The sequence below is a fragment of the Orycteropus afer genome, unplaced genomic scaffold, assembly GCF_000298275.1.
Source record: "Orycteropus afer afer isolate SDZICR_OR568_19922 unplaced genomic scaffold, OryAfe1.0 scaffold00011, whole genome shotgun sequence".
Classification (NCBI taxonomy): domain Eukaryota; kingdom Metazoa; phylum Chordata; class Mammalia; order Tubulidentata; family Orycteropodidae; genus Orycteropus; species Orycteropus afer.
In genome coordinates, this window is record NW_006921598.1 from 8,995,370 (window position 1) to 9,017,404 (window position 22,035).

Here is a 22,035-nt window from a genome sequence, read left to right on the forward strand (position 1 = left end):
CCTCCCCTCCCCTCCCACCCCTGGTAACCAACAAAGAAAATTTCCTTCAATAGATAAACCTTTCCTTAACTTTTACGATAACGGACTAAAACAATATTTGTCCTTTTGTGATTGACTTATTTCAACTCAGCATAATGTCCTCCAAGTTCATCCACATTATGCAGTGTTTTGCAGATTCTACATTATTCTTGTAAAAATTCTTAATAAGTCTTAGGAATAGAAGATAACTCCCTCAGCCTGACAAAGGGCATCTATGAAAAACTTGTAGCTAACATCATAGTTAATGGTAAAAGACTGAGTGCTTTCTCCCTGACTTCAGGAACAAGACAAAGATGTCCACTCTCACCACATCTGTTCAACATTTTATTGCAGTACCTAGCCAGGACAACAAGGCAAGAAAACCAATTTGTTTTGTAAACTTTCACCCAAATCACAATAAAAAGTGATGACAATAAATAGAAAACAAAAATTAGAAAGATAGACGTAAAATCTGTTGGATATAGGGTGACCATTTACACAAGGTGGATACACTCCTTAGAACAAGCAATCATGGGAGAACAGAAGGGCAGTATTTGCACAGGAGATAGCTCAGGGTACAGGAATGCATAGGAAAGAAGGACACAGGGAAGAGGCACCTACCTACAGGAAGGAAGTAGGAAGAGAGCTGTTACATTGTGGGGATTGCAGTCAATGTCATGAAACAAAATGTGTATGAACTGCTATATGGGAAATGAATATGCTCTGGAAATTTTCACCCAAATCACAATAAAATTTTTTTTTTAAAGTGAAACCTGTTGCCAATCTTGGGTAATATGTTTGTTTACATACAGAAGACCAAAGAATCAACAAAAACTACTGTAATTAACAATAGGTTAAGCAAGTTACCAGAATACAAGATCAATTTATGAAATTGTATTTCTATTTATTAACAGAAAACAAGGAAAAAAAACAGTGGAAATTTACTAATAACACCAAGTTAACACAATTGGAACTCATACATAACTGGTAGAAGTATAAAATGGTGCAACCACTTTGGAGAACTGTATGGCAGTTCCATAAAAGTTAAACAAATACATACCTTTTGGCCCAGCAATTCCACTCCTAGGTATTTACACCCTCTTGCAAATGACAGTATATATCCACATGAACGCATGTATAAAAATATTCATAGCAGCTTTATTTATTATAGACAAAAAATTGGAAATCAGATGTCCATCAACAGAATGAATAAGCAAATTGGATTATATAATGAAATCTTTATGAATTGAACTATGTTCCCACAAAACACGTGCTATTAATCCTAACCTGTGTCTATGATTATAATCCAATTCAGGAATGTTAAATTAATGAGACAGGATTAATGTAGAGTGTATCTTGAGTCAATCTCTTTTGAGATATAAAAGAGATTAAAAGTAAGCTAGCAAGCAAAGATGGGGAAAAAGCGATGCCAAGCCACATGAAGATCACTCAGGAGCAGAAGCTCAGAAGAGACAAGGACCTTTCTCCAGAGCTGAGGGAGAGAAAGCCTTCCCCTAGAGCAAGCACCCTGATTTCAGACTGCTAGCCTCCTAAAAGGCACTTGACTGCTAACCAGAAGGCTGGTGGTTCAAACCCACCAGCCACTCCTCAGAAGAATATCTGGAAGGGCAATCCACTTCCATAGTGATACTGCCTCGGGAACCCAAGGAGGGGTCGCTATGAGTCAGGTTCGACTTGACGGCACGTAACAACAACAACACAACAGCCTCCTAAAATGAGAAAATAAATTTGTTTGTTAAAGCTACCCACTTGTGGTATGGTATTTCTGTTGTAGAGGCTGTAGATAACTAAGACAGGAATACTACTCAGCAAATAAAATGAATGACCTTGAGTTACTGATACTTTCAAGATGACTCAAATACTAAGTTGAATGAAAGAAGTCAGATACAAACAGTATGCACTGTATCATTCCATTTACATAATGGTCAAAAAAGCAACACTAATCTGTGATTTGAAAAAAACAAAACAGTTGTTGCCTCTGTAGAGGAGAGGTATTGACTGGGAAGGGACGTGAAAGAACTATTTGGAGCAAACAAATATTGAGTGCCTACTTTGTGCTAAGCAACTATGCTAGATACTGAGATACACCAGTGAAGAGAACCACTTTAACAGTTATTCTCAACCCTGAGTCTCAGAATTGCCTATGAAGCCTTAAAACATTAAGTGTTACTGGGGGTCAGCATGGAAAACACTAATAATTAGGTCCAGAGTTCATGCAGGAAGTTAGGGTGTCTGTTCCTGTGACATCATCTTCACAGAAGATTCTAATCAGGAATTGTTGAGAATCTTTGCCCAATACTGTACTGTAAGAGCAGAAATTCTGTCTATCGTGTTCCCCACCATATCCCTAGAACCTGGCACATAATACGTGCTCAGCAAATATTTGTTGAATGAATTAGTGAAAGAAAAAGACATTACCACTGTTACAAAGTCGTCTGTCAGAGTATTAAATGAAATTATGTCATAATATTGACAATGCTTGCCATATAGCAGATGCATAGTCAGTGTTTATGTAATGACTTCTTTAATCCACATGTCTAGCCTCAATCACTGATGTCTCTTCTAATCTTGAGAGAAAATTAATATAATTTGTATGATCACAATTCATTGCATACAGAACTTTTAGAAGTTCCAGCATCACCTCAGAGGTGACATTTCCAAGCATGAAACCATTTCCCCCTCCTTTTTGCTCTTCAATGTAGTTCTGTCTTCCAACTATATATTTTTTTTGTTACTGACACCATCTATCTTCCATTTGCTCAAGCTAGAACCTTTGCAGTCATTTTTGATTCTTTTCTGTGTACAGTAGATTCAGAAGTGCTCTTTTTTTTTCTTTTGAGCCACATTTGGTGCTTGATGCTGAATCTCTAAAATGGCCATGAGGCAATAGTCTGTAGTGGCTAAAAACACAGACTAATGTCAAACTTGGGATTAGATTCTAGCTGTGTCATTTACTGACACAGTGACCTTGTCTGTGTCCTTATCTATAAACAATGGTAGGGTTATTGTGAGATATTACTGATTTTATAACAGTGCCTGACATATAAGTCGGATAGAACTGACAACTATTTTGTCTCTTTGGATAAATAGTAGCTCCAAGAAGACAAATAACATGTCATGTATTTCTTTGGTATCTACTCATTAATACCTATCACAATACAAGGCCCATGTTGTTGTTATGTGCCGTCAGTCAGACCCGACCCATAGTGACCCCTCCTTGGGTTTCCAAGGCAGTATCACTACGGAAGTAGATTGCTCCATCTTCCCTCCGAGGAGTAGCTGGTGGGCTTGAACCGCCAGTCTTCTGGTTAGCAGTCAAGTGTCTTAGGCACTATGCTACCAGAGCTCCCCAGAAGGCCTGTAAGCGTAAAAATACTTCTCATATTTGAGAATACAGTGATTATTTTGTTATATGTTTAACAGTAAATGATTCATTTTTTTAAAAACCTGAGAACTACTTTAGAAGCCTGTTTTATTTGCTAGACATAATTTTTGCTATTTGAAAGCAAAATTAGCATAAACATGAAGTTACAGGCGCTTGTGTGTGCAGTGGTAAAGGCATTTGGCTGCTAACCAAAAGGTTGGTGGTTCCCACCAACTGCTCCTCAGGAGAAAGACAAGGCAGTGTGATTTACAGCCTTGGAAACCATATGCGGCCATTTACTCTGTCCTGTAGGGTCACTATGAGTTGGAAGCAATCAGTAGCAGTGTCTTTTTTTTTTTTTTTAAATAGCCAAATGAGTGTGTTTTTAATGAAATGGTTAATAATTGGAACTCTTTATATTGACTATTAAATAGTCTTGTAATTGGAATAACTTTCCAAGGTGCAAGTGCTGGGTCACTGTTTCCTGAACTTGACTAAACATAACAATCATCTGGAGTCCTTATAAACATGTATTTCCAGTCCTTAATCAAGCCTCCTAAATGGGATCTCTAAGAGAATAGCCTGAGAATCTGTTTTGTTTTTTCTTTCTTCCATTCAAAACCCAGGTGATTTTTATGAGAGACAATTTTAGGTGACGCTGGTGTAGATAATGTATTTTCTTTTGGAAGAGTCAACTGGATTTCTGTAGGCAAAATATTTTAATCTAGCTATTCATATTTCTTTGCCTTATTTCTAAAACACTTCAGGCCTGAGGACTTGCGCCGTGAGTTTGGTCGATATGGCCCTATAGTAGACGTTTACATTCCACTTGACTTCTACACTCGCCGCCCAAGAGGATTTGCTTATGTTCAATATCCTTTCTTTTACTGTGTGCATGTGAATGTGCTGCATACATGTGCATATACATGTATGTATTCAGGAATATATGTTATGAGATTAATATTGCCTAATTAAATGTGTTTATTTCTTTATCTCAGAAAATCTAAAGCAGTCCACAGTAGCTGGCAAGCGTCCCCCAGTTTGAACCAACCTGTTAGCTAGAATCCAAGCATAACCTGAGCAGGCAAGACAAAACGCACCTAAAGTTCAAGCATCAAGGAGTAAACAGGGAGGGTGGACACAGATATAAAGACCTGGAAGAGGGGAAGTCTTTATCAAGCAAAAGAAAAAGGCAACACCAGGTTGAGACTTCGGCTTTCCTACATATACTCAGAGTTCCAGAGTCAAAGCCAAGTCTGATTTTGTTGTTTCTGCATCTGTTATAAAGTCCATCTTGCAAGCCTTAAAGAGTAAAGGTCAAGGTTCAAGATCAAGTGACACTGAGGTAATTTTGTATTTCTAGAGCTTTTTGTCTTCTATTATTTAAAAAAATTAAACCAGTGAACAGCCTCCTGAAAATAGTTAGTCATTTTATATAGCTAATTTCCATTATAGTTAGAAGGTCTAATATTATATAATTTATGTAGAAAAGGGGGAGCTTTAACAGTGTATTATAAACCAATACATATAATTCCATGTTTGCCCATTACTTTCAAGTTTCTTTTATACTTATATCCCAAGTGGTAAAAATATAAAGGTATTTTTAAAGTGAGCAATTTTGAAAATACTTTAGATCACTTAAGTGTGTACAGTTTTATTTATAATAAATCATTTTTCTTAAATGTCATAATTAAAGCCTTTTAATGAAAGAGTAATTTTAATTTCAGAATAGAGGCTTCTGCATGCTGATTTTTCAGTGAAAAACCTGATGGATCCTTTACCTGAAAGAAGGGAGTGAATCCTAAACAGTTTATTTTATAATACTAGCATTGTTGGAATTACTGCTTATAGCATTTCAAATTTAACATGCAGCCTGCAGCTACATTAATGTATATATTAAAAATACAGTCACATATTTATTTGTTTTTATTTTTAGATTCATTTTAAATCATAATGGGGCATGCTTTCATAATAAAAAGTAAGTTTTTGTCTGATTTTTCATATTATAATGGAGATTGTGAGTTGTTTTTCCTGTTAATTTCATTTCCCATCTGAATAATAGTTTTAAAATGCTGTTTTTACTTGATATATGATGTTCAAAGTGTCCTTAACAGCTAGTCATATTTGAAGATGTTCGTGATGCTGAAGATGCTCTTTATAACCTTAATAGAAAATGGGTATGTGGCCGTCAAATTGAAATACAGTTTGCACAAGGTGATCGCAAAAGTAAGTGTGACTAAATGTTAAATTTTGTTTATTCAGCAGAAAGACAGTTTCAGCAGTGACAGATTTTTTATTTAAAATTCCTTTTAAAAATGATAGACTATACTAGTTGAGTAACTACTGTTGAGGTTTTCCAGTGATGAATTTTGTTACAAGTCTTGTTCGTTATATTCTAGCACCAGGCCAAATGAAATCAAAAGAACGTCACCCTTGTTCTCCAAGTGATCACAGGAGATCCAGAAGTCCTAGTCAAAGGAGAACTCGAAGTAGAAGTTCTTCCTGGGGAAGAAACAGGAGGCGGTCTGATAGCCTTAAAGAGTGAGTACAAAATACAATGAGATTGCAAACTTCTTTTTCTGAAGAACGTTTTAAAGGGTCTTTTAAAGACAGGCTACCTGAATCATGTTGTTTAATATGAACTGTTACAGAAAGATAGGCTCTTCTCTATTATGTGTTGTTATTTAACTTGGGTTCATTGGATACCTTCCAGTGTTTTTATTTCATGATAGATGTAATTGGAAGGTATTATTCACTGAATAAAAAGTAAAAAAATATGTACTGGACAAATAGAGTGGAACTTTGGATAAATAAAATTTTTCCTAAATGAACATAAAAATTCAGACTCTTGATTCTGATAATGGCTAAACTCATAAGAAATATGGGATAGTCACTTATGATAGAAGGTTGATTTAAATTAATGTAAGTTTATTTACTTATAAAAGGTAAATTATCAAAAATAAATTTCAAGTATGACAATATTATAGGAAGAAGACATTAAAAACTATAAATTTAGGGGGAAGAGATACTTGCAAACTATCAAATATCTTGCTAACTGGGAGTTTGTTTATATTAGAATAATGTTGTTGTTATGTGCCCTCAAGTCAGACCTGACTCATAGTGACCCCTCCTTGCGTTTCCAAGGCAGAAGCTGTTGAGATAGTAACTAAAATTTAGTAGCATGCCCAAAATCTTAAACATTTACAGTATTTATCCTGAGTTAATATTATCATTGTTTTGTAGGCATGTAAAATTTTAAGGTGAATTTTCTTTTTAAAGAATAATTAGCATTTATACCAATATCCTAGTTCTTCTAGCTCTCTGAGTAAAAGGATCAGGTGTCCTGGACAATACACCTAAGCTAGAAGGGCCCACATAGCTTATATCAAAGTTAATCACTAGGGCTGCTCCCTTTCACTTTCCACCCCTCCATTCTTCATCTGTCAGTCCCCAGACATGAAAAAGCCTAATAAAAATAAAATTGTGTGTGTGTGTATGAAGCTTATGTGCCACAGTGCCTAAGGCCTTTGACTGCTAACCAAAAGTTGGCAGTTCAAACCTATCAGCCACTCCACAGAAGGAAAATGGGACAATCTACTTCCATAAAGATTTACTGCTTCAAAAACCCTGTGGGGTTCGCTATGAGTCAGAATCAACTCAGTGGCAGTGGGTTTGGTTTTTGTTTTGGCGTATATATAGGTAGTTAGAGGGTCTTTGCCCTAAGTCCCTAACTCTGAAAACAAGACAGTGAAGTGGCCTGGTTCCTACTCATCTAGCCTAGTGGAAAGGAAATAGGAAAAAAGAACCATGCTTATGTTCTTTGACTTTTTAATATTCAAGAATCCTGATTGCTAGAAAATATATGAATCAAAATTCTTTGACTTTGGCCTATCCTGGAGGAGGTATGGGAGCTCTGGTGGTATAGTGCCTAAGGCATTTGACTGCTAACCAGAGGGCTGCTAGTTCAAACCCACCAGCCACTCCTTGGAAGGAAGATTGGGCACTCTACTTCCATAGCGATACCACCTAGGAAACCCAAGGAGGGGTCAGATCTGACTCCATGGCAGTGAATTTGGTATTTGGTTTTTGAGAAGGTATGAATGTAGGTGGAAGCCTTAAGTTCCTATTAGAAGCCTAGGGAGCCCTAGGTCAAGATTGGGCTATTACCTGGATTGGTAAAGAAATTTTCAGAAACAGCTATAGCATACTCTGGGACATAATTCTTTTTATTATACATTCTCCTATGGTGTAAAAATATTAAACTCCTCTGGGATCTTATGACAAATAATCCAGTTTCCCCCTTGACTGAGGATGAGCCATTTTTCCATTGATTGTCTATTTGAGGTTTAGACTATGATACTTAGTTTCTGTACTCATATACAAAATTATATTTATAGAACTTAAGATGTAGTGAGACCAAACTTGATGTTTTTTTTGTTTTCGTTTTTTAATTTACATGCCCTGAATACAGGGAAACAGCATCGATACCAATTATAATCCTCTGGCTTCACAGAGGACATAAATATTATAAGGGAGTGAAGTTTAACAGTTCAGATTACTATTAATAGCTAATATAGAGTAGTTTTGTGTGTGTGTGTAATCAAGTTTAATAGAAGTTTAGTGATGTGACTGTTTCATGTAAAATGAATGGTTTAATATATATATCACGGTAGATGTAATCTTGTGCCTAAGCAACACTGTACTTACTGAACAATATTTACTGACCTTGGTACAAAAAAGACTTAGCTTGCAAAAGAAAATGATCGTTTTGATTGACTAATAATTTGTTTCTAAATGCATTAGGATCTTAATCAGTTTTTTTCCTAAATAATCTATAACGGGTAGCTGTTCACATCATTTTTTGCCTTCTAGTAGAGGAGCTCTGGTAGCGTAATGCCTAAGGCACTTGACTGCTAACCATAAGGCTGGCGGTTCAAACCCACCAGCCACTCCTCAGAAGGAAGGTTGGGCAATCTATTTCCATAATGATACTGCCTCAGAAACCCAGGGAGGGGTTGCTATGAGTCGGGCATTTGACTGCTAACCAGAGGGCTGCTAGTTCAAACCCACCAGCCACTCCTTGGAAGGAAGATTGGGCAAAAAACAACAACAACAACAGTGGAAGTAAAGTATAATAGCTTGGCTAGAGAAAAATAAAAAAGTGACAGTTGTTCCAGATCATCATGGGGTAGCAGGATAGTAAGGACTGTATCTTGCAAAACTGCTCTACTTTGTACTGGTTATAAGACCATTGACAAATTACTGAACCTCTCTGACCCCAGTTTTTCTAATTTATAAAAGTGCAATAGATAATGCATATCTTACCTAGTTCACAAGAATTTATAAGGATCAGATTTTTTTGTGTGTGTATGTGTGTGTGTATATATACAGATATTTATATATAAATAAATATATGTTGTACTACCTTGGACTAGAAGAAGGTCTCATTTTGCCCTCAGTGGATGTAGAAAAAAAGCTAGTTTGTTGAATGGCAAGGATATTTGTCTAATTCATGCTTATAGTCCTAGCACTTAGCAATAGTCCCTAGCTTATTTAGGTGTTTCATAAATCTTTGTTGAATTTATGTCAATTAATATATGTATAAATATATTATACTCTAAATGTTCTTGAACAATGTTAAAATTATCTCTTAGCCTTTTCAGTGCAAATGTAGCATCTAGTTTTTTTGTTTTCTTTTTTTTGTTGTTACATTATTTCAGAGATGATTTTCCTAAATTGTTTTATATTTTAACAAGAGTAAAATTTAATAATTTAATAAATTTAATAATTTCTAAAAGTTTTTTTTTTAATTCCAGAACAGATGTGGTTAATAGAGAAGCAAAATTCTTTCTTTCTTTTTTTTTTAGATACATTCACAGAGTTGTGTAACTATCAGCATGATCAATTTTAGAACATTTTTTTCATACCCAAAATAAACTCTGTATCCATTGGCACTCAACTCTGCTTTTCTCCTAATTGTCCCAGCCTAGGTACTCACTACTTTTTTTTTTTTCAATTTCTTGCAATGGGATTAACTCTTTTCTGTTATAGGAAAAGAGCTGGAGAGCAAAACTACTCAGATAAGTTATCTTAGCTAACTCTCCTTCACTTGATGTGGAGGGAAAGGTATTACTTAATTCAGTATAAAGTTTGTTATTCCAAGTTCTTCCAAGTGGTTTTTCAACTGGCTCAGTATATTTATTTCTAGTGTTCATTGTTTTTTCCTGTCAGTCTTTACTTCTATTTGGGATCATTTTTCTTAAACCTAAAGAATTCTCTTTAGGAGCTCTGGTAGCATAGTGCCTAAGGCACTTGACTGCTAACCAGAAGGCTGGCGATTCAAACCCACCAGCCACTCCTCAGAAGAAAGGTTGAGCAATCTACTTCTGTAGTGGTACTGTCTTAGAAACCCAAGGAGGGATCACTATGCGTCGGATCTGACTCAACGGCAGTGAGTTTGGTTTTCTGGTATACCATTTTTCTTCCGAGGAGTGGCTGGTGGATTTGAACTGCCAGCCTTCTGGTTAGCAGTCAGAGGGTTTTTAGGCACTATGCCACCAGAGCGCCCACATTATTTATATAAGTTCCTGAAAATGTTGCAATGCCTATTAACTGTTTCTGTGTGAAATACATGCCCTAATATTATGGATGTTTGCAGGTCTCGACACAGACGATTTTCTTACAGCCAATCTAAATCTCGTTCCAAATCACTACCAAGGCGGTCTACCTCAGCAAGGCAATCAAGAACTCCAAGAAGAAATTCTGGTTCTAGAGGACGATCAAGGTCCAAGTCCTTACAAAAAAGGTCCAAGTCAATAGGAAAATCACAATCAAGTTCACCTCAAAAGCAGACTGGCTCAGGAGCAAAATCAAGATCACATGGAAGACATTCTGACTCCATAGCAAGATCCCCATGTAAATCTCCCAAAGGGTACACCAATTCTGAAACTAAAGCACAAACAGCAAAACATTCTCATTTTCGATCACATTCCAGATCTCGGAGTTACCGTCATAAAAACAGTTGGTGAACAGCAACAGAAGAGCACTACTATAGTCTTTAATATGTTACTAAGCCTCTCCTTATGTTAAATAAAAATTCTTCAAGGCTTACAGAAAATGTGAGTTGATACTAGTTTTGTGCATATGCAAGAAATAAAGTAACTGTAGATTTGGTTTCAGCTTAAGAGCCCACACCATAAATTATGTGTTTGATATCAACAATTTCATGGACCTTTTTTTTATGTTGTTGTAGAGGGTACTTTTCAAAAGAAATGGGTAAAATGGAGCCAATTTAGAAAATTCTACTTGGATATTAAATATTAGTAATATTAATTATGTGTTTTACAAAAATATTTTGGACTTTTGCTTTCATGTGAAAAATAATTACAATTATAATTTGCACAGAGCAGACTTAAAATTATTTGACACCTTATGTCTGTTTTGAATCTTCTATTTAAACTTGGGCCGATTTCTGTTGAATGTTAGTTTATCATACAAAATACTAATATCAAAGTAGAATAAATATAGATACCAAGCATTCATAAGATACATTGTCTTAGCTCAAAAAAGATTTTATTGGGTGGAACAGCATAGACAAGTTCACATTAAATTGCATTCTGTACCATGCTTATTTTAGAAATGTAAAAGCTTTTTAGAAATATTGGATTTTGGATGGTTTAAGACCAGTTCTCAAAACTTACAACAGTGTGCAACACTCACAATCCAAAAATATTCATGTTAAGCCTTATATATTTGCAAAGTGGTACATTTTATATAAAATCATATTTTATAACATTATTTCTACATACCTACTTTTCATCTGTTGCTAATTATTTTTGTTTTAGAGCTCTAGATCAAGACTGAATTGTATATAATAAGTTTCATTATTATTTTTGAAATAGTGTTTAGTACCTTGTATTATGAAACTTGAGACTGCATCTTCAAAAAACACCTTTCCGGTATTTGGATTTTATGTTACATTTCCCTTAATTTTTTTAAACCAAATCACTTGCTGATATTTATTGCTTTTTCTAGTTGTTATAACTGAGAACTTTCTTTAAAAATGTGTTTGTAGTTTATGTTTTACAGAGAGAGTTTTGGTAGTATTTGTGATAAAATGGTTTTTGCATATGATTATTATAGGGGATATATTTATAGAATTCTACTTGTGTACCTTGTTGAATTATATTCTTGAAACTTAAGAGTTCTCAGCTCAGACAGTTAACATTTATATCTAGAGTGCTTAAGAAAAGAAAATCTTTTACATTTTTTAGCATAATGAAGCAAGTATTGCTTCTATTTGTTTTGAATGCAGATTCCTTTTTCGTTTGCATTTTAGATCCTATATGTAAGAAACAACTTTTTAAAATAATTTGTACACTGGTAATATTTGGATAAGTACCGTAAATTCATGTAGACTGTACTTCATGAATAGAATTCTCTATTTAATCATAGCAAAATTTATTTCAAAACTACAAGTCTTTGGAATGTTCAGCTCTAAGAAAATTTAATTATAAAATTATGTGGCACTATTGAAAACATAAAGGATAGTCACGAAAAAGCAAGACATTAATGTTTGGGTGTATACATGTATATGCAGTAATTCTGTATAATAACTAGGAATTGATTATAGTGTCTTTATTCTGCATTAACAAATTAGTATCTTAGTAAAATGTTAATATGGCAATGTTTCTGAATATGTTTAATCCTACTATTTACCTCTGACTTGATTTTCTGTTGTAATGCTGAGGCTGCTTAAGAGGATAATACTTGTTTTGATGAGAAAGAGGATAATACTTGTTTTGATGAGAAAGCTGGAATAATAACTCAAATTTTGCTGCGCCTTTACAATGTGCTTGGCGCTCTATAGGTTTATGTTACTTATTCACTTATTTCATCATTACAACAACTTTATAAGAAATACTGTTACTGATGAGGAAACTCTATAGTTATATGTATGAGGTCACATAGCCATTAAGTTTTGGAGCTGCAGGGAGCAGACCTCCGATGTGCCCCTCCCTAACTACTATGTCTTGTAGGAAGGAAAAAAGTCTTTGACAGATACATGCTTATTTAAGGAAGCCTAGTAGCACAGTGGTTAAGCACTCAGCTGCTAACTGAAAGGTCGGTGGTTCAAACCCACCAGCCTCACCACAAAAGAAAGATGTGGCAGTCTGCTTCCATAAAGATTACAGCCTTGGAACCAGCCCTATGGGGCAGTTCTGCTCTGTTCTACAGGGTCACTATGAGTCAGGATCGACTCAGTGGCAACAAATAAGATAATGTTCAGAGGGAAAGGGGAAAATAAAATTAGAAAAAGAAATGACTATAGGTTTCAGTGAAAATGGGGTCTGTGACTCTAGGTGAAAATTGATTGGCAGTTGTGCTTGGTACCTTGGAAAGTTGTCTTTGGGGAATATATGTATTCTAGTGTTCTGTTTTGTGTCTTGGACGATTTGAGAGAGGATACTTAGGCTAAAATTGCCTTTTAAAGCAAATAGTTTTATTTATACATCTGTTATTATTTCTTTTAAAGAATTTGTGTTTACATAGGTACTTCCCAAGTTTAATGTACCTACTTCCATTTGTTCAAGATTACAGAGGGTAAATTAATATCAAAGAAAATAAAGATGGCCACTATCAGCTGCTTCTGCTTTCTTTCTCCCTGTGAATAATGCACAAATTTTGTTTGGCATGAAGGCTAGAGTTGTGTTTTGCGGCTGGTAACAGATAATGGGAGAATTTGCTGCAGATTTTATTTGGAGCCTAGTATTTAATCTTGTGTTTCTAGGCTGACTTGTGGGGATGTGGTGGTAGAGAGGAAATTCTTAGTATTTTTATTGTAAACCAGTGGTTCCCACCTCTTTTTTTTTTTTTTTTTTAAACATGTCACCCATGAAAGGGATGGTGGTTGACAGGGAACACTCCCATGATTACCCACAATGCCAAAGCTGAGATTTTACCCCTTTCTTTCCCACCCAAGGTGGCATTTTAGGTTACATGCAGTTGAGAGTGTTGCTGTTGTAAAAGAATAACTTTATTTGCTCTAAAAATACAAGTTATTCACTGATTTCAGGACTTTAAATATTATTTGTGATGGTTGAAATAGAACTGTTGAAGATACACATTGCGTTACAAGTAAATGGCTAAGAATTGCTGCCTTTAGTCTGATCCTATTGCGATAGGCAAAATTAGTTAAAATTTAAAGGAAGTTGTATTTGGAAATACTTTTATAATTCTTCTAAACCACATTAAAATTGTAAATTCTTACTTACAGTTTAAAAGATTTTTTTTCTCCAAATAGAGTGATAGAATATTTAGGTTGCTTGCATAGATCAATATATGCTGCATATGCAGGCAGCATGATTGGGTGCAGAAGATCTTACTCTAGCATTATGTCTGAGCCTTTTGAAGTTAAATCCCAAACTGATGTTTGCGGTTGTCAAAAGAAAGAGTATGTACGTAGTTTTGTCAGATTTTCAAACAAGTCCATGGCTTCCAAGGGTTTCAAGACCACTAGTTCAGTGATACATATATGGATTTGAAGTCAACTCGGTTTTATTTCCACACACCTATTTACTAGCCGTGCAACCCTGGGAATCTTTGAGACTCACTTTCTTCATCTGTAAAATGTGTATATATCTGTCCCATAAAGTTGGTTCCAAAAACCAAACTCACAAACTCATAGAGTTTTTAGGTTTTTTTAAAAAAAAAAAAAAAAAATCCAGCACAGTACCAAGTGTAGGGTAAGCATTTAGTGTTAATTTTCTTTTATTTAGATATGTAGTTGATTAGAAAAAGTTTCCTAAGTACTTAATGTGGATTATGTATTTTAGCGTCACTCCCTTGATGAAAATAGGATGAAGAGGATCATAGCATTAATTTTGGCACCGGTATGTCAGATCTTGATTTAGGCACCCTGGAAATTTTGTATTATGTACATCTTTAAAAAGATGCTCATAAAATTAAGCGAATTAATACAATGATAATTGAGTCAAATACCCTTTCAGAAATTTAATTGTCTCTCATAGAAATGTTAGATATTCCAAGTTGGTTCCTCTTGCTTAAGTTACTTAAAATAATTAAGACAAGTACCATTTTTTTTATCTAAAGGAATCCTGTGAAAAGTTGAATAAAAATTAAATATGCATAGATGATCATGACCAGTAGTCATATTTTGAGAAAAAGAGTATCTCAATTTTTTATTCTGTTTTAAGGAAAGGATTAATGATTAGTCTTTCTTGACTGATATTCTAGGAATATACCATAACTCTGAACTTGTGAAAAGAAATAGTATAAACTTGTGGAGGTAGATGGACACTCAGTGAGTTGTTGGTTACATTTTTTAAAAGTACTATGTGATTATTAAGTTATATGACTGGTTTCATTATGCAGAAATATGTACTCAGCCAAGATTTGTTGGTTTATAAACTAGTAAATAAATTACAAAGTAAAATCAAGGAGAATATCCTTACTGTATATTAGGAAAATTACTGATTTTTTTAGGTTATTTCAGAATGATGGTGGAAAATTTAAATAGTCTTTTAAGATGAGAGAATTCCTAATCAATAATAAATATTTATTCTTAGAAATAGATTGATTACATGTCGACTGCTTTATCTTTTGTGTATTTCAGCTTGTTTAAGATGAGTAAGTAGTTCCTTCAAAATAGTGTAATTGAAACGTGATGCAAAAATACAACCTCAGTCTAGGAATATAATTCTATTAACAAAACAACAAACTACCATATCCAAATAGCTTCATAAAGGACTGTAGAGGTAGAATGAGGAATGCAATGACCTGTTGTACTAAAGAAGCATTCTGGTTTTCTTAGCAGTTGACTTTAATTTCAACACAAATCTCCATATAAAATAGTCCTCCAAGTCCCAGTTGATAGCCTACTTATTTTAGTAGTAAGAACATTTTAATAGTTTTTGGTATGTATGTGGGTGTATGTGTCTGTGTGGGGGGTTGTGATAGTTAAGTTGGTGTGTCAACTTGGCTGGGTCTCATTGAGTGGCTAGGCAGCTGGATGTAGTATTCCTCATGATGAGACTGGTAATCAACTCCATGGTGGAATCCACTGTGAGCAGCTGAGTAGCTGCTGCCTTAGAGATGTGGTCTGCTTCCTATATATAAGGAGAAGCCTTGGGGAACAGTCTATAGCTTATGGCACGCTTGACTCCTGCATATAGCTGTGTCATTGTTCAGCAGCCTGCCATGTTCTGCCGACCTTGAGACTTTCAGTGTACTTGAATTAATGGCCTGCCATGTGGTTTAGTAACATCGGGACTGTGCCTTTTTACTTGTCAACCTTGGGATTGTCAGCTTTAGCAGTCAGCAGCTGTCTGAGTGAAGAAAAGCTTCTGGCTTCAGTGGGCCAGGAACAGGATGCAGAGCTGAAGCCCAAGGTTGAGGGGCTTTCACCCAGCCTCTAGAGCCTGGCACTTTAAACTTGGACTTAAAGCCTCCAAACTTAAAGAGAATAAACTCCTGTTTGTTCAAGCCATCCCATTGGTGGTATATTCTGTTAGAGCAGCACAGAAGTAACCAAAATAAGGGTTAAGTATGGGAATTAAGAACCATTCCTATTAAATCCTTAAGGCCTGTATCTGATTTTGTAGTAATGTTTTATACCTTGAGAAAAAATACTCTATTGAAGACCTTTTCAGAATTGACATAAGCTGTAACAAGTCAGACTCTTCAGGTAATCTTATATTTTAAAATGAAAAATAATGTTACTTAAATTTCAAGGCATTGTGATGTTTTAAATTTCATAAGAACTTTAGGGGAAAAAATGAACGTCATTGTCAGTAAATATAAAGTATTAAGTGTAGTTGAATTATAAATACCAATTTTTAGTTTTGTTAGTGTATTTATTACAGTTTTTAATATATATAAATTTTAACCACTTTTGGTATTGCTTTACACTTCATAATTCCCTATTACCACATAATCTAATTGGTATTTTTTTAAATGCCATTTAAAAATAATGAAAAATACTGTATTTCATAAAATGTCTCATACATGAAGGGTGCTTTATACAGAGCTCTGAGCTGCCAGTAGTCAAATATAACTAATAGATACTCTTAAGACTTTTTGGTAACCACCCCCTTGTTTACCCTTTTTATTTTGACAAGTTACGGTTTTGTGTGAATGTCTGAAGTAGGACTGCATCACTTAAAGAATACTTTCAAACACTTTACACTTTCCATTAGCTCACTGCTGTTAATTCAGAATTAAGTAAAGGCTTTACAGGGTAGGAACCAACCAAGTATTAAGAGTTGCACATTGCCTAAATGTCAACTTTCACCTTTCCCAAAAAAGCCAATGCTTAAATACAACATCCTTTATCTTTCAGTACTTACTTAAAATGGTTTTAGTCAGCCATTAGCTAGAGGTCTTCTGTTGTTTTAGAAGTTTTACAACCAACCAGTGTACTTGAAAGTGCAAACAAAAGGAAATTAAAAATTTATAACCTGAAAGGATGAACTTAATTATTTGTGCTGCATGTTACATGTAAGCTTTTACAATTATTAATAAATATTCAGCTTATGTATAATGTTTTAACCAGTAAAGCAGTCTCAATTTCCCCCTCCAAAAAAAACATTATAAAAGCTTTCAGTAAGGAAAGAATTTTACAGTGAAACCCATATGCCTACTTCCTAGATTGTACAATTAAGACAGTAAATTATATTTGCTTTGTCATATACATTCATCTGTCCCCAATTCTTTTGAACAGTAAAATTTTTGGGGAAAAATAAACCTGGCATGTTCATAAATGGGGTATTCTAATTGGCTGAAAAGTGATTAGAAAACCTTGGTTGAGTGTCTTTCATAAACATTCTATTAGTTTTGAAATTCAGGGTCTGGTCTCAGGCATCATGATAGCAGAAACTTAAATAGACACAGAATGTTAAGAAGATGGAACTGAATACAGAGTGACTCCAGGAGCTACCTTGGAAGGTTGGTGGAAAAAGGTCATTCCGATCCTTGATCTTAATCCTTTCCTTCTAAAAGCTGAGAACAGTAAAAGCTTGATCATTTGAAGAGTACAGTTGATTTTGTTCAACTTTGATAGGCCCAGAACAAAAGCTCTCTAATTCCTTTGATGATGACATGTGGCCAATTAGATCTTCCTGTTTAACAATTTTACTGTTAATAGACAATTTTGAGTTCAGCTTTTATTTGGGATAAATAAAATACTTGTGATTTGCTTTTCCTGTTTTAATTAATTACTAGCCTTAGAACAAGATTTAGCCTTTAAACTAACTTTCCATTGGGAAAGTATATTTTAGTTACCCTAGGAGTTAAGTAGATTTTTGGAGGGCTTTGAACCATTTCTTCCTGGTTGAATAATGGCCAGTGAAGCAACACTAGAACAGACCTGAATTTGTAAAAATGGGTATGCTGGGATGATAACCTATTTGAATAGGAAAAATTACTCATCAGTGCCCTGCTAGAAACATAATTTATCTCTTAGAAAACAGGGGTCTTACATAGCAACCAAATCTCTTGATTAGCATAGTTGGTGACACAAAGGTGTCAGTTGACCGCACTGCTTTCAATGTGTATCATTCTCCCCAGTCCTGGCAGTAGTCCAGTCTTTCCGCATGGGGCTCCTGAAAAGGGCTCAATACACCTCTTCTGTGTCTCCTGTTCAGGACTTCAACCCATAATATTTCCCATTTCAGTTACTGTTCTGGTACACTTACATTTAACCAATTCAGGTCTGTTCCATCTTTGCTATGTTGGCCCTGAATGAACTAGTTTAAAGCTCTGAATCTTTGTTAACTGAAAAAAGGGACTCTGATCATTAATTCCATACTCCATGCAGGCTATGTTTGCATGTTGGAAATAACCAAAAGTTTTCAAATTGTCTCCTACCAGCTATTTCTTCCCCAAAATTCTAGTCTACCAGTGACATATTTGTAATTTGAATTTACAAATAACTGACTAGTCAGGTTAATCTCTAATATTAGAATAAGGGAATTATCAGTAATGATTTATCAGTAAGGTGGTGCCAGTGGTTAAAAAGATGAGCTGCTAACTAAAAGGTTGGAGGTTGAAGTACACCTAGAATTCTGCAACTCAAAAGAAAGGCCTAGCTATCTATATCCAAAAACTCACCCATTGAAAACCCTTTGGAGCACAGTTCTACTCTGGACACACATGGGGTCACCCTGAGTTGGAATTGATGGCAACTGGTTTTTTTTTTTTTTTTTTGTACATAAATATAACCAGCTTTGGAGGGGTTTGATTAGTATCATTAGTATCTAGCATCTTTACAACCATATATTAAAATCCATACATTTTTCTGAGTTCTGACCTGTTCACTTAGGTGATAGACTAGGGGAAATTACTTAATTTTACTGAATCCTTTTTTCCATAAACGTGTAATTGTGAGAATGGCTAGAGAACTGAAGTATTTTCTTATTTAAGCATGTCATTTTGTCTTTTAAGCTGTTGTTAAATTTCCAAGATCCATAACTTCTAAATAAATGAAGCTTGAACAGTACAAGTAGCTGCCTTTAACAAATCTGCTGATTTTCAGCTTACTTAGAGATTACTTCTCCCATCTTCTCATTTAGTCTCTTTCTACCATTACTTAGTTCAGACACTGTAATTAATGCCACATGACCTATGATAAGCTATTGCTGTAATAAAGGGAACTTTAAATTTGCATTGTCAGTTCTACACTCAGGAAACATTATTACTATAAATTCTGCTCTAGAAAATGAAATTCTAAAATTTCAACAATGACCCTCAGTAAATGCAGCACCTCTTAGAAATCTTAAATTGTAATTCAGTTTGGGTTTTTTATAATTAAAGTCTAAGTCTTATTTTACATATTTAATTTAGAACCATTGCAAGAAAATTGCAAAGGATAGGAGAAGTGTAATTTAATCTGACAGCTGTCAGATTAATCCAAGACAGTTGAATTTAAAACATTAGAAAATAAAAGGGTTTAGTTCAAGCATAAGTTATCCCCAATTCTTAAAAAACAAGACTCCACCCTACACTTTCATTGTGTCTTATCTAAAACTTTAAAGAAAGTTTCTTTCAAAGATTAATTTTTTGTGTGTTAACAAGGAGTGTCCTATAAAACTCTCAAATATCCTTCCAGATTTAAATAAGTGGTTTCTGAATTACGTATGATTTGTGTTTACAAGACTCTGCCTCCTTTGCCATCTCATCTCACAACAGAGACTTACACTCTCTCCCAAAGAAAACTTGTGGAACACTTTTTGAGAGTTTTTAGAGGATTTGTGGGTTCAGGAAAGGGTGAAATACAAATAAGTAAAAACAACTTGGAGGAGTTAGCTCAGGAATCAAATGCTCAGCAAGAGAAATCTTATAAAACAGTAATGTATTTAGATTAATAATCTTTCAAACATATTAAATACAGGAAAGTATGTTTGTATATCCAAGTGTATCTAAGTAATGCTTCATTTCCTCAATCCAAAGTAGGTATCAGTTGTATGGAGGGCATGAGAGCTGGGGGGCCTTCCACCTTCTAAAAGAATACACTAACATGATGGGGAAAGTCATTTGGAGGTAGGAGCGGTACAAAAAAATAAGTATAAAAAATCAGTTTCATCTAATTTAAAATCTTGGACTAAGAGAGGGAAGATGTGGTAATTAAGATTGTGTGTCACCTTGGCTGGGCCTGTTTTTGAGTGGCTCCTGGATGTAGTTATTCCCCATGATGAGACTGATAATCCACTCCATGGTGGCATCTACCATGAGTAGCTGCCTTAGAGATGTGGTCTTTTTCCACTATATAAGAAGAAGCATTGAAGAAGGTCTTTACCTTTTTGGCACATCTGGATCCTGCATTTGGCTGAGTTATCAATGAGTAGCCTGCCTTCTTGTCTGATGATCTTGAGACTCTTTCTGGCCTTGAACTAGTGGCCTGCTGTGTTACTTCATAATTTGGGGACTGTGCCATTTTACTTGTCTACCTTGGGTTTGTCAGGCTTAGCAGCCTCCAACTCCAGGAGACTGGGAGCAACAGACAGAGCTGAAGATAAAAGGGCTTTCACCCAGCCACTAGGGTTAGCACTCTGAAATTGGACTTCTGGCCTCCTAGACTATAGGAGAATAAATGCTTGCTTGTTCCATTTTCTCACTTGTGGTATCTTTTTGTTAGAGCAGCACTAGAGAACCAAAACAAGGAAATTGTTGTTGTTGTTATGTGCCATCGAGTTGGACCCGAACAGCGACCCCTCCTTGGGTTTCCCGGGCCGTATCACTATGGAAGTAGATTGCTCAACCTTCCTTCCGAGGAGTGGCTGGTGGGTTTGAACTGCCAGCCTTCTGGTTAGCAGTCAAGTGCCTTAGGCACTATGTTACCAGAGCTCCTAGAAGGAAATTAGGAAATTTTATTCCACCTTCTCACCAACTGGGTTCTTCCCATCAGAATTCAGAATTTGGTATTGCCAGCTAACAGACTTACAGGCAGCTAGAGAACCCAGAGGAGCCCTCGTGGCACAGGGGTTAAAGCACTCAACTTTAACTGAAGGGTCAGGAATTCAAACTGACCAGCAGCTCCATGGGACTAAGATGTGGTAGCCTCCTTCTGTAAAGATTACAGACTTTGTCTTAGGTTTTGCAGTGAGTCTGTATCGACTGAATGTCAGATGGTTTGATTTTTTTTGGGTTTAGAGAGCCCAACCACCATTTAAAACAGTTTCAATGGTGAAAAATGTTCTAATTCAACAATCAGTTTATTTTCATAGATGAATTTGAGTCCACAGGAGGCAGAAAGTATGAGGTCAAAGGTACTGGAAAAGTGGTTAAGCCTTAAGAGGAAAAGAAAATATTTCCATTCCATTTTCCTGTGTCAGTTACTGTATAGATTACCAAAACTGTACTTCTAGGCCTGAGCTGTCTTCTTTCTACTTGCTTCACATTTCCACTTGAATGTCCTAAAGACATCTCAAAATACAGTGTTTCTATTCAACATACATTTTTATGTGCTATAAGAATGTCCAGGGAGCTCTGGTAGCATAGTGGCTAAGACACTTGCCTGCTAACCAGACGGCTGGCGGTTCAAACCCACCAGCCACTCCTCGGAAGGAAGGTTGGGCAATCCTACTTCCGTAGTGACACTGCCTCGGAAACCCAAGGAGGGGTCGCTATGAGTCGGGGCCGACTCGACGGCACATAACAACAACAACAACAACATAAGAATGTCCATATACATAATAGAGTTAGCAGGGCAAAGTTATGCTAACTTCTTAGCCACAGCCAAACACCTTGAGGGAGTGAGTAGCTGGGTTTGTAAGCTTGGGGCCATGGCCGCGGGGGACATCAATCTCAATTGGCATAACATACTACATGAAAACATTGTTCTGCATCTTGCTTTGGTGAGTAGTGACTCGGGTCTTAAAAGCTTTCTAGCAGCCATTCTAAGATGCACCAATTGGTCTCTCCTCATCCAGAACAAAGAAGAGTGACGAAAAAGACATGGAAACAATTAGTCCAAGGGATTAGTGGACCATGGGAACCTCAGTCTACTTGACCCTGACACTAGAACTAGATGGTGCCTAGCTATCGCTGCCAAACACTCCAAAAGGCATCAAAAGTGGAGATCCTGGATAAAGTGGGAGGAGAAATGTGGAAGAAAA

General features: G+C 35.7%; 1 protein-coding gene across 1 annotated transcript in view; it reads left to right on the plus strand.

Moving 5' to 3' along the window:
- SRSF12 (serine and arginine rich splicing factor 12) overlaps positions 1 to 10,431 on the plus strand; it is a 16,142-nt gene extending 5,711 nt beyond the window's left edge. The window contains exons 2-5 of the mRNA XM_007950893.1: positions 4,171 to 4,292; positions 5,522 to 5,629; positions 5,803 to 5,944; positions 10,062 to 10,431. Of these exons, the coding sequence (XP_007949084.1) occupies positions 4,171 to 4,292; positions 5,522 to 5,629; positions 5,803 to 5,944; positions 10,062 to 10,431 (742 nt within the window). The remainder of the gene's footprint in view (positions 1 to 4,170; positions 4,293 to 5,521; positions 5,630 to 5,802; positions 5,945 to 10,061) is intronic.
- The last annotated feature ends 11,604 nt before the right edge of the window (positions 10,432 to 22,035 follow it).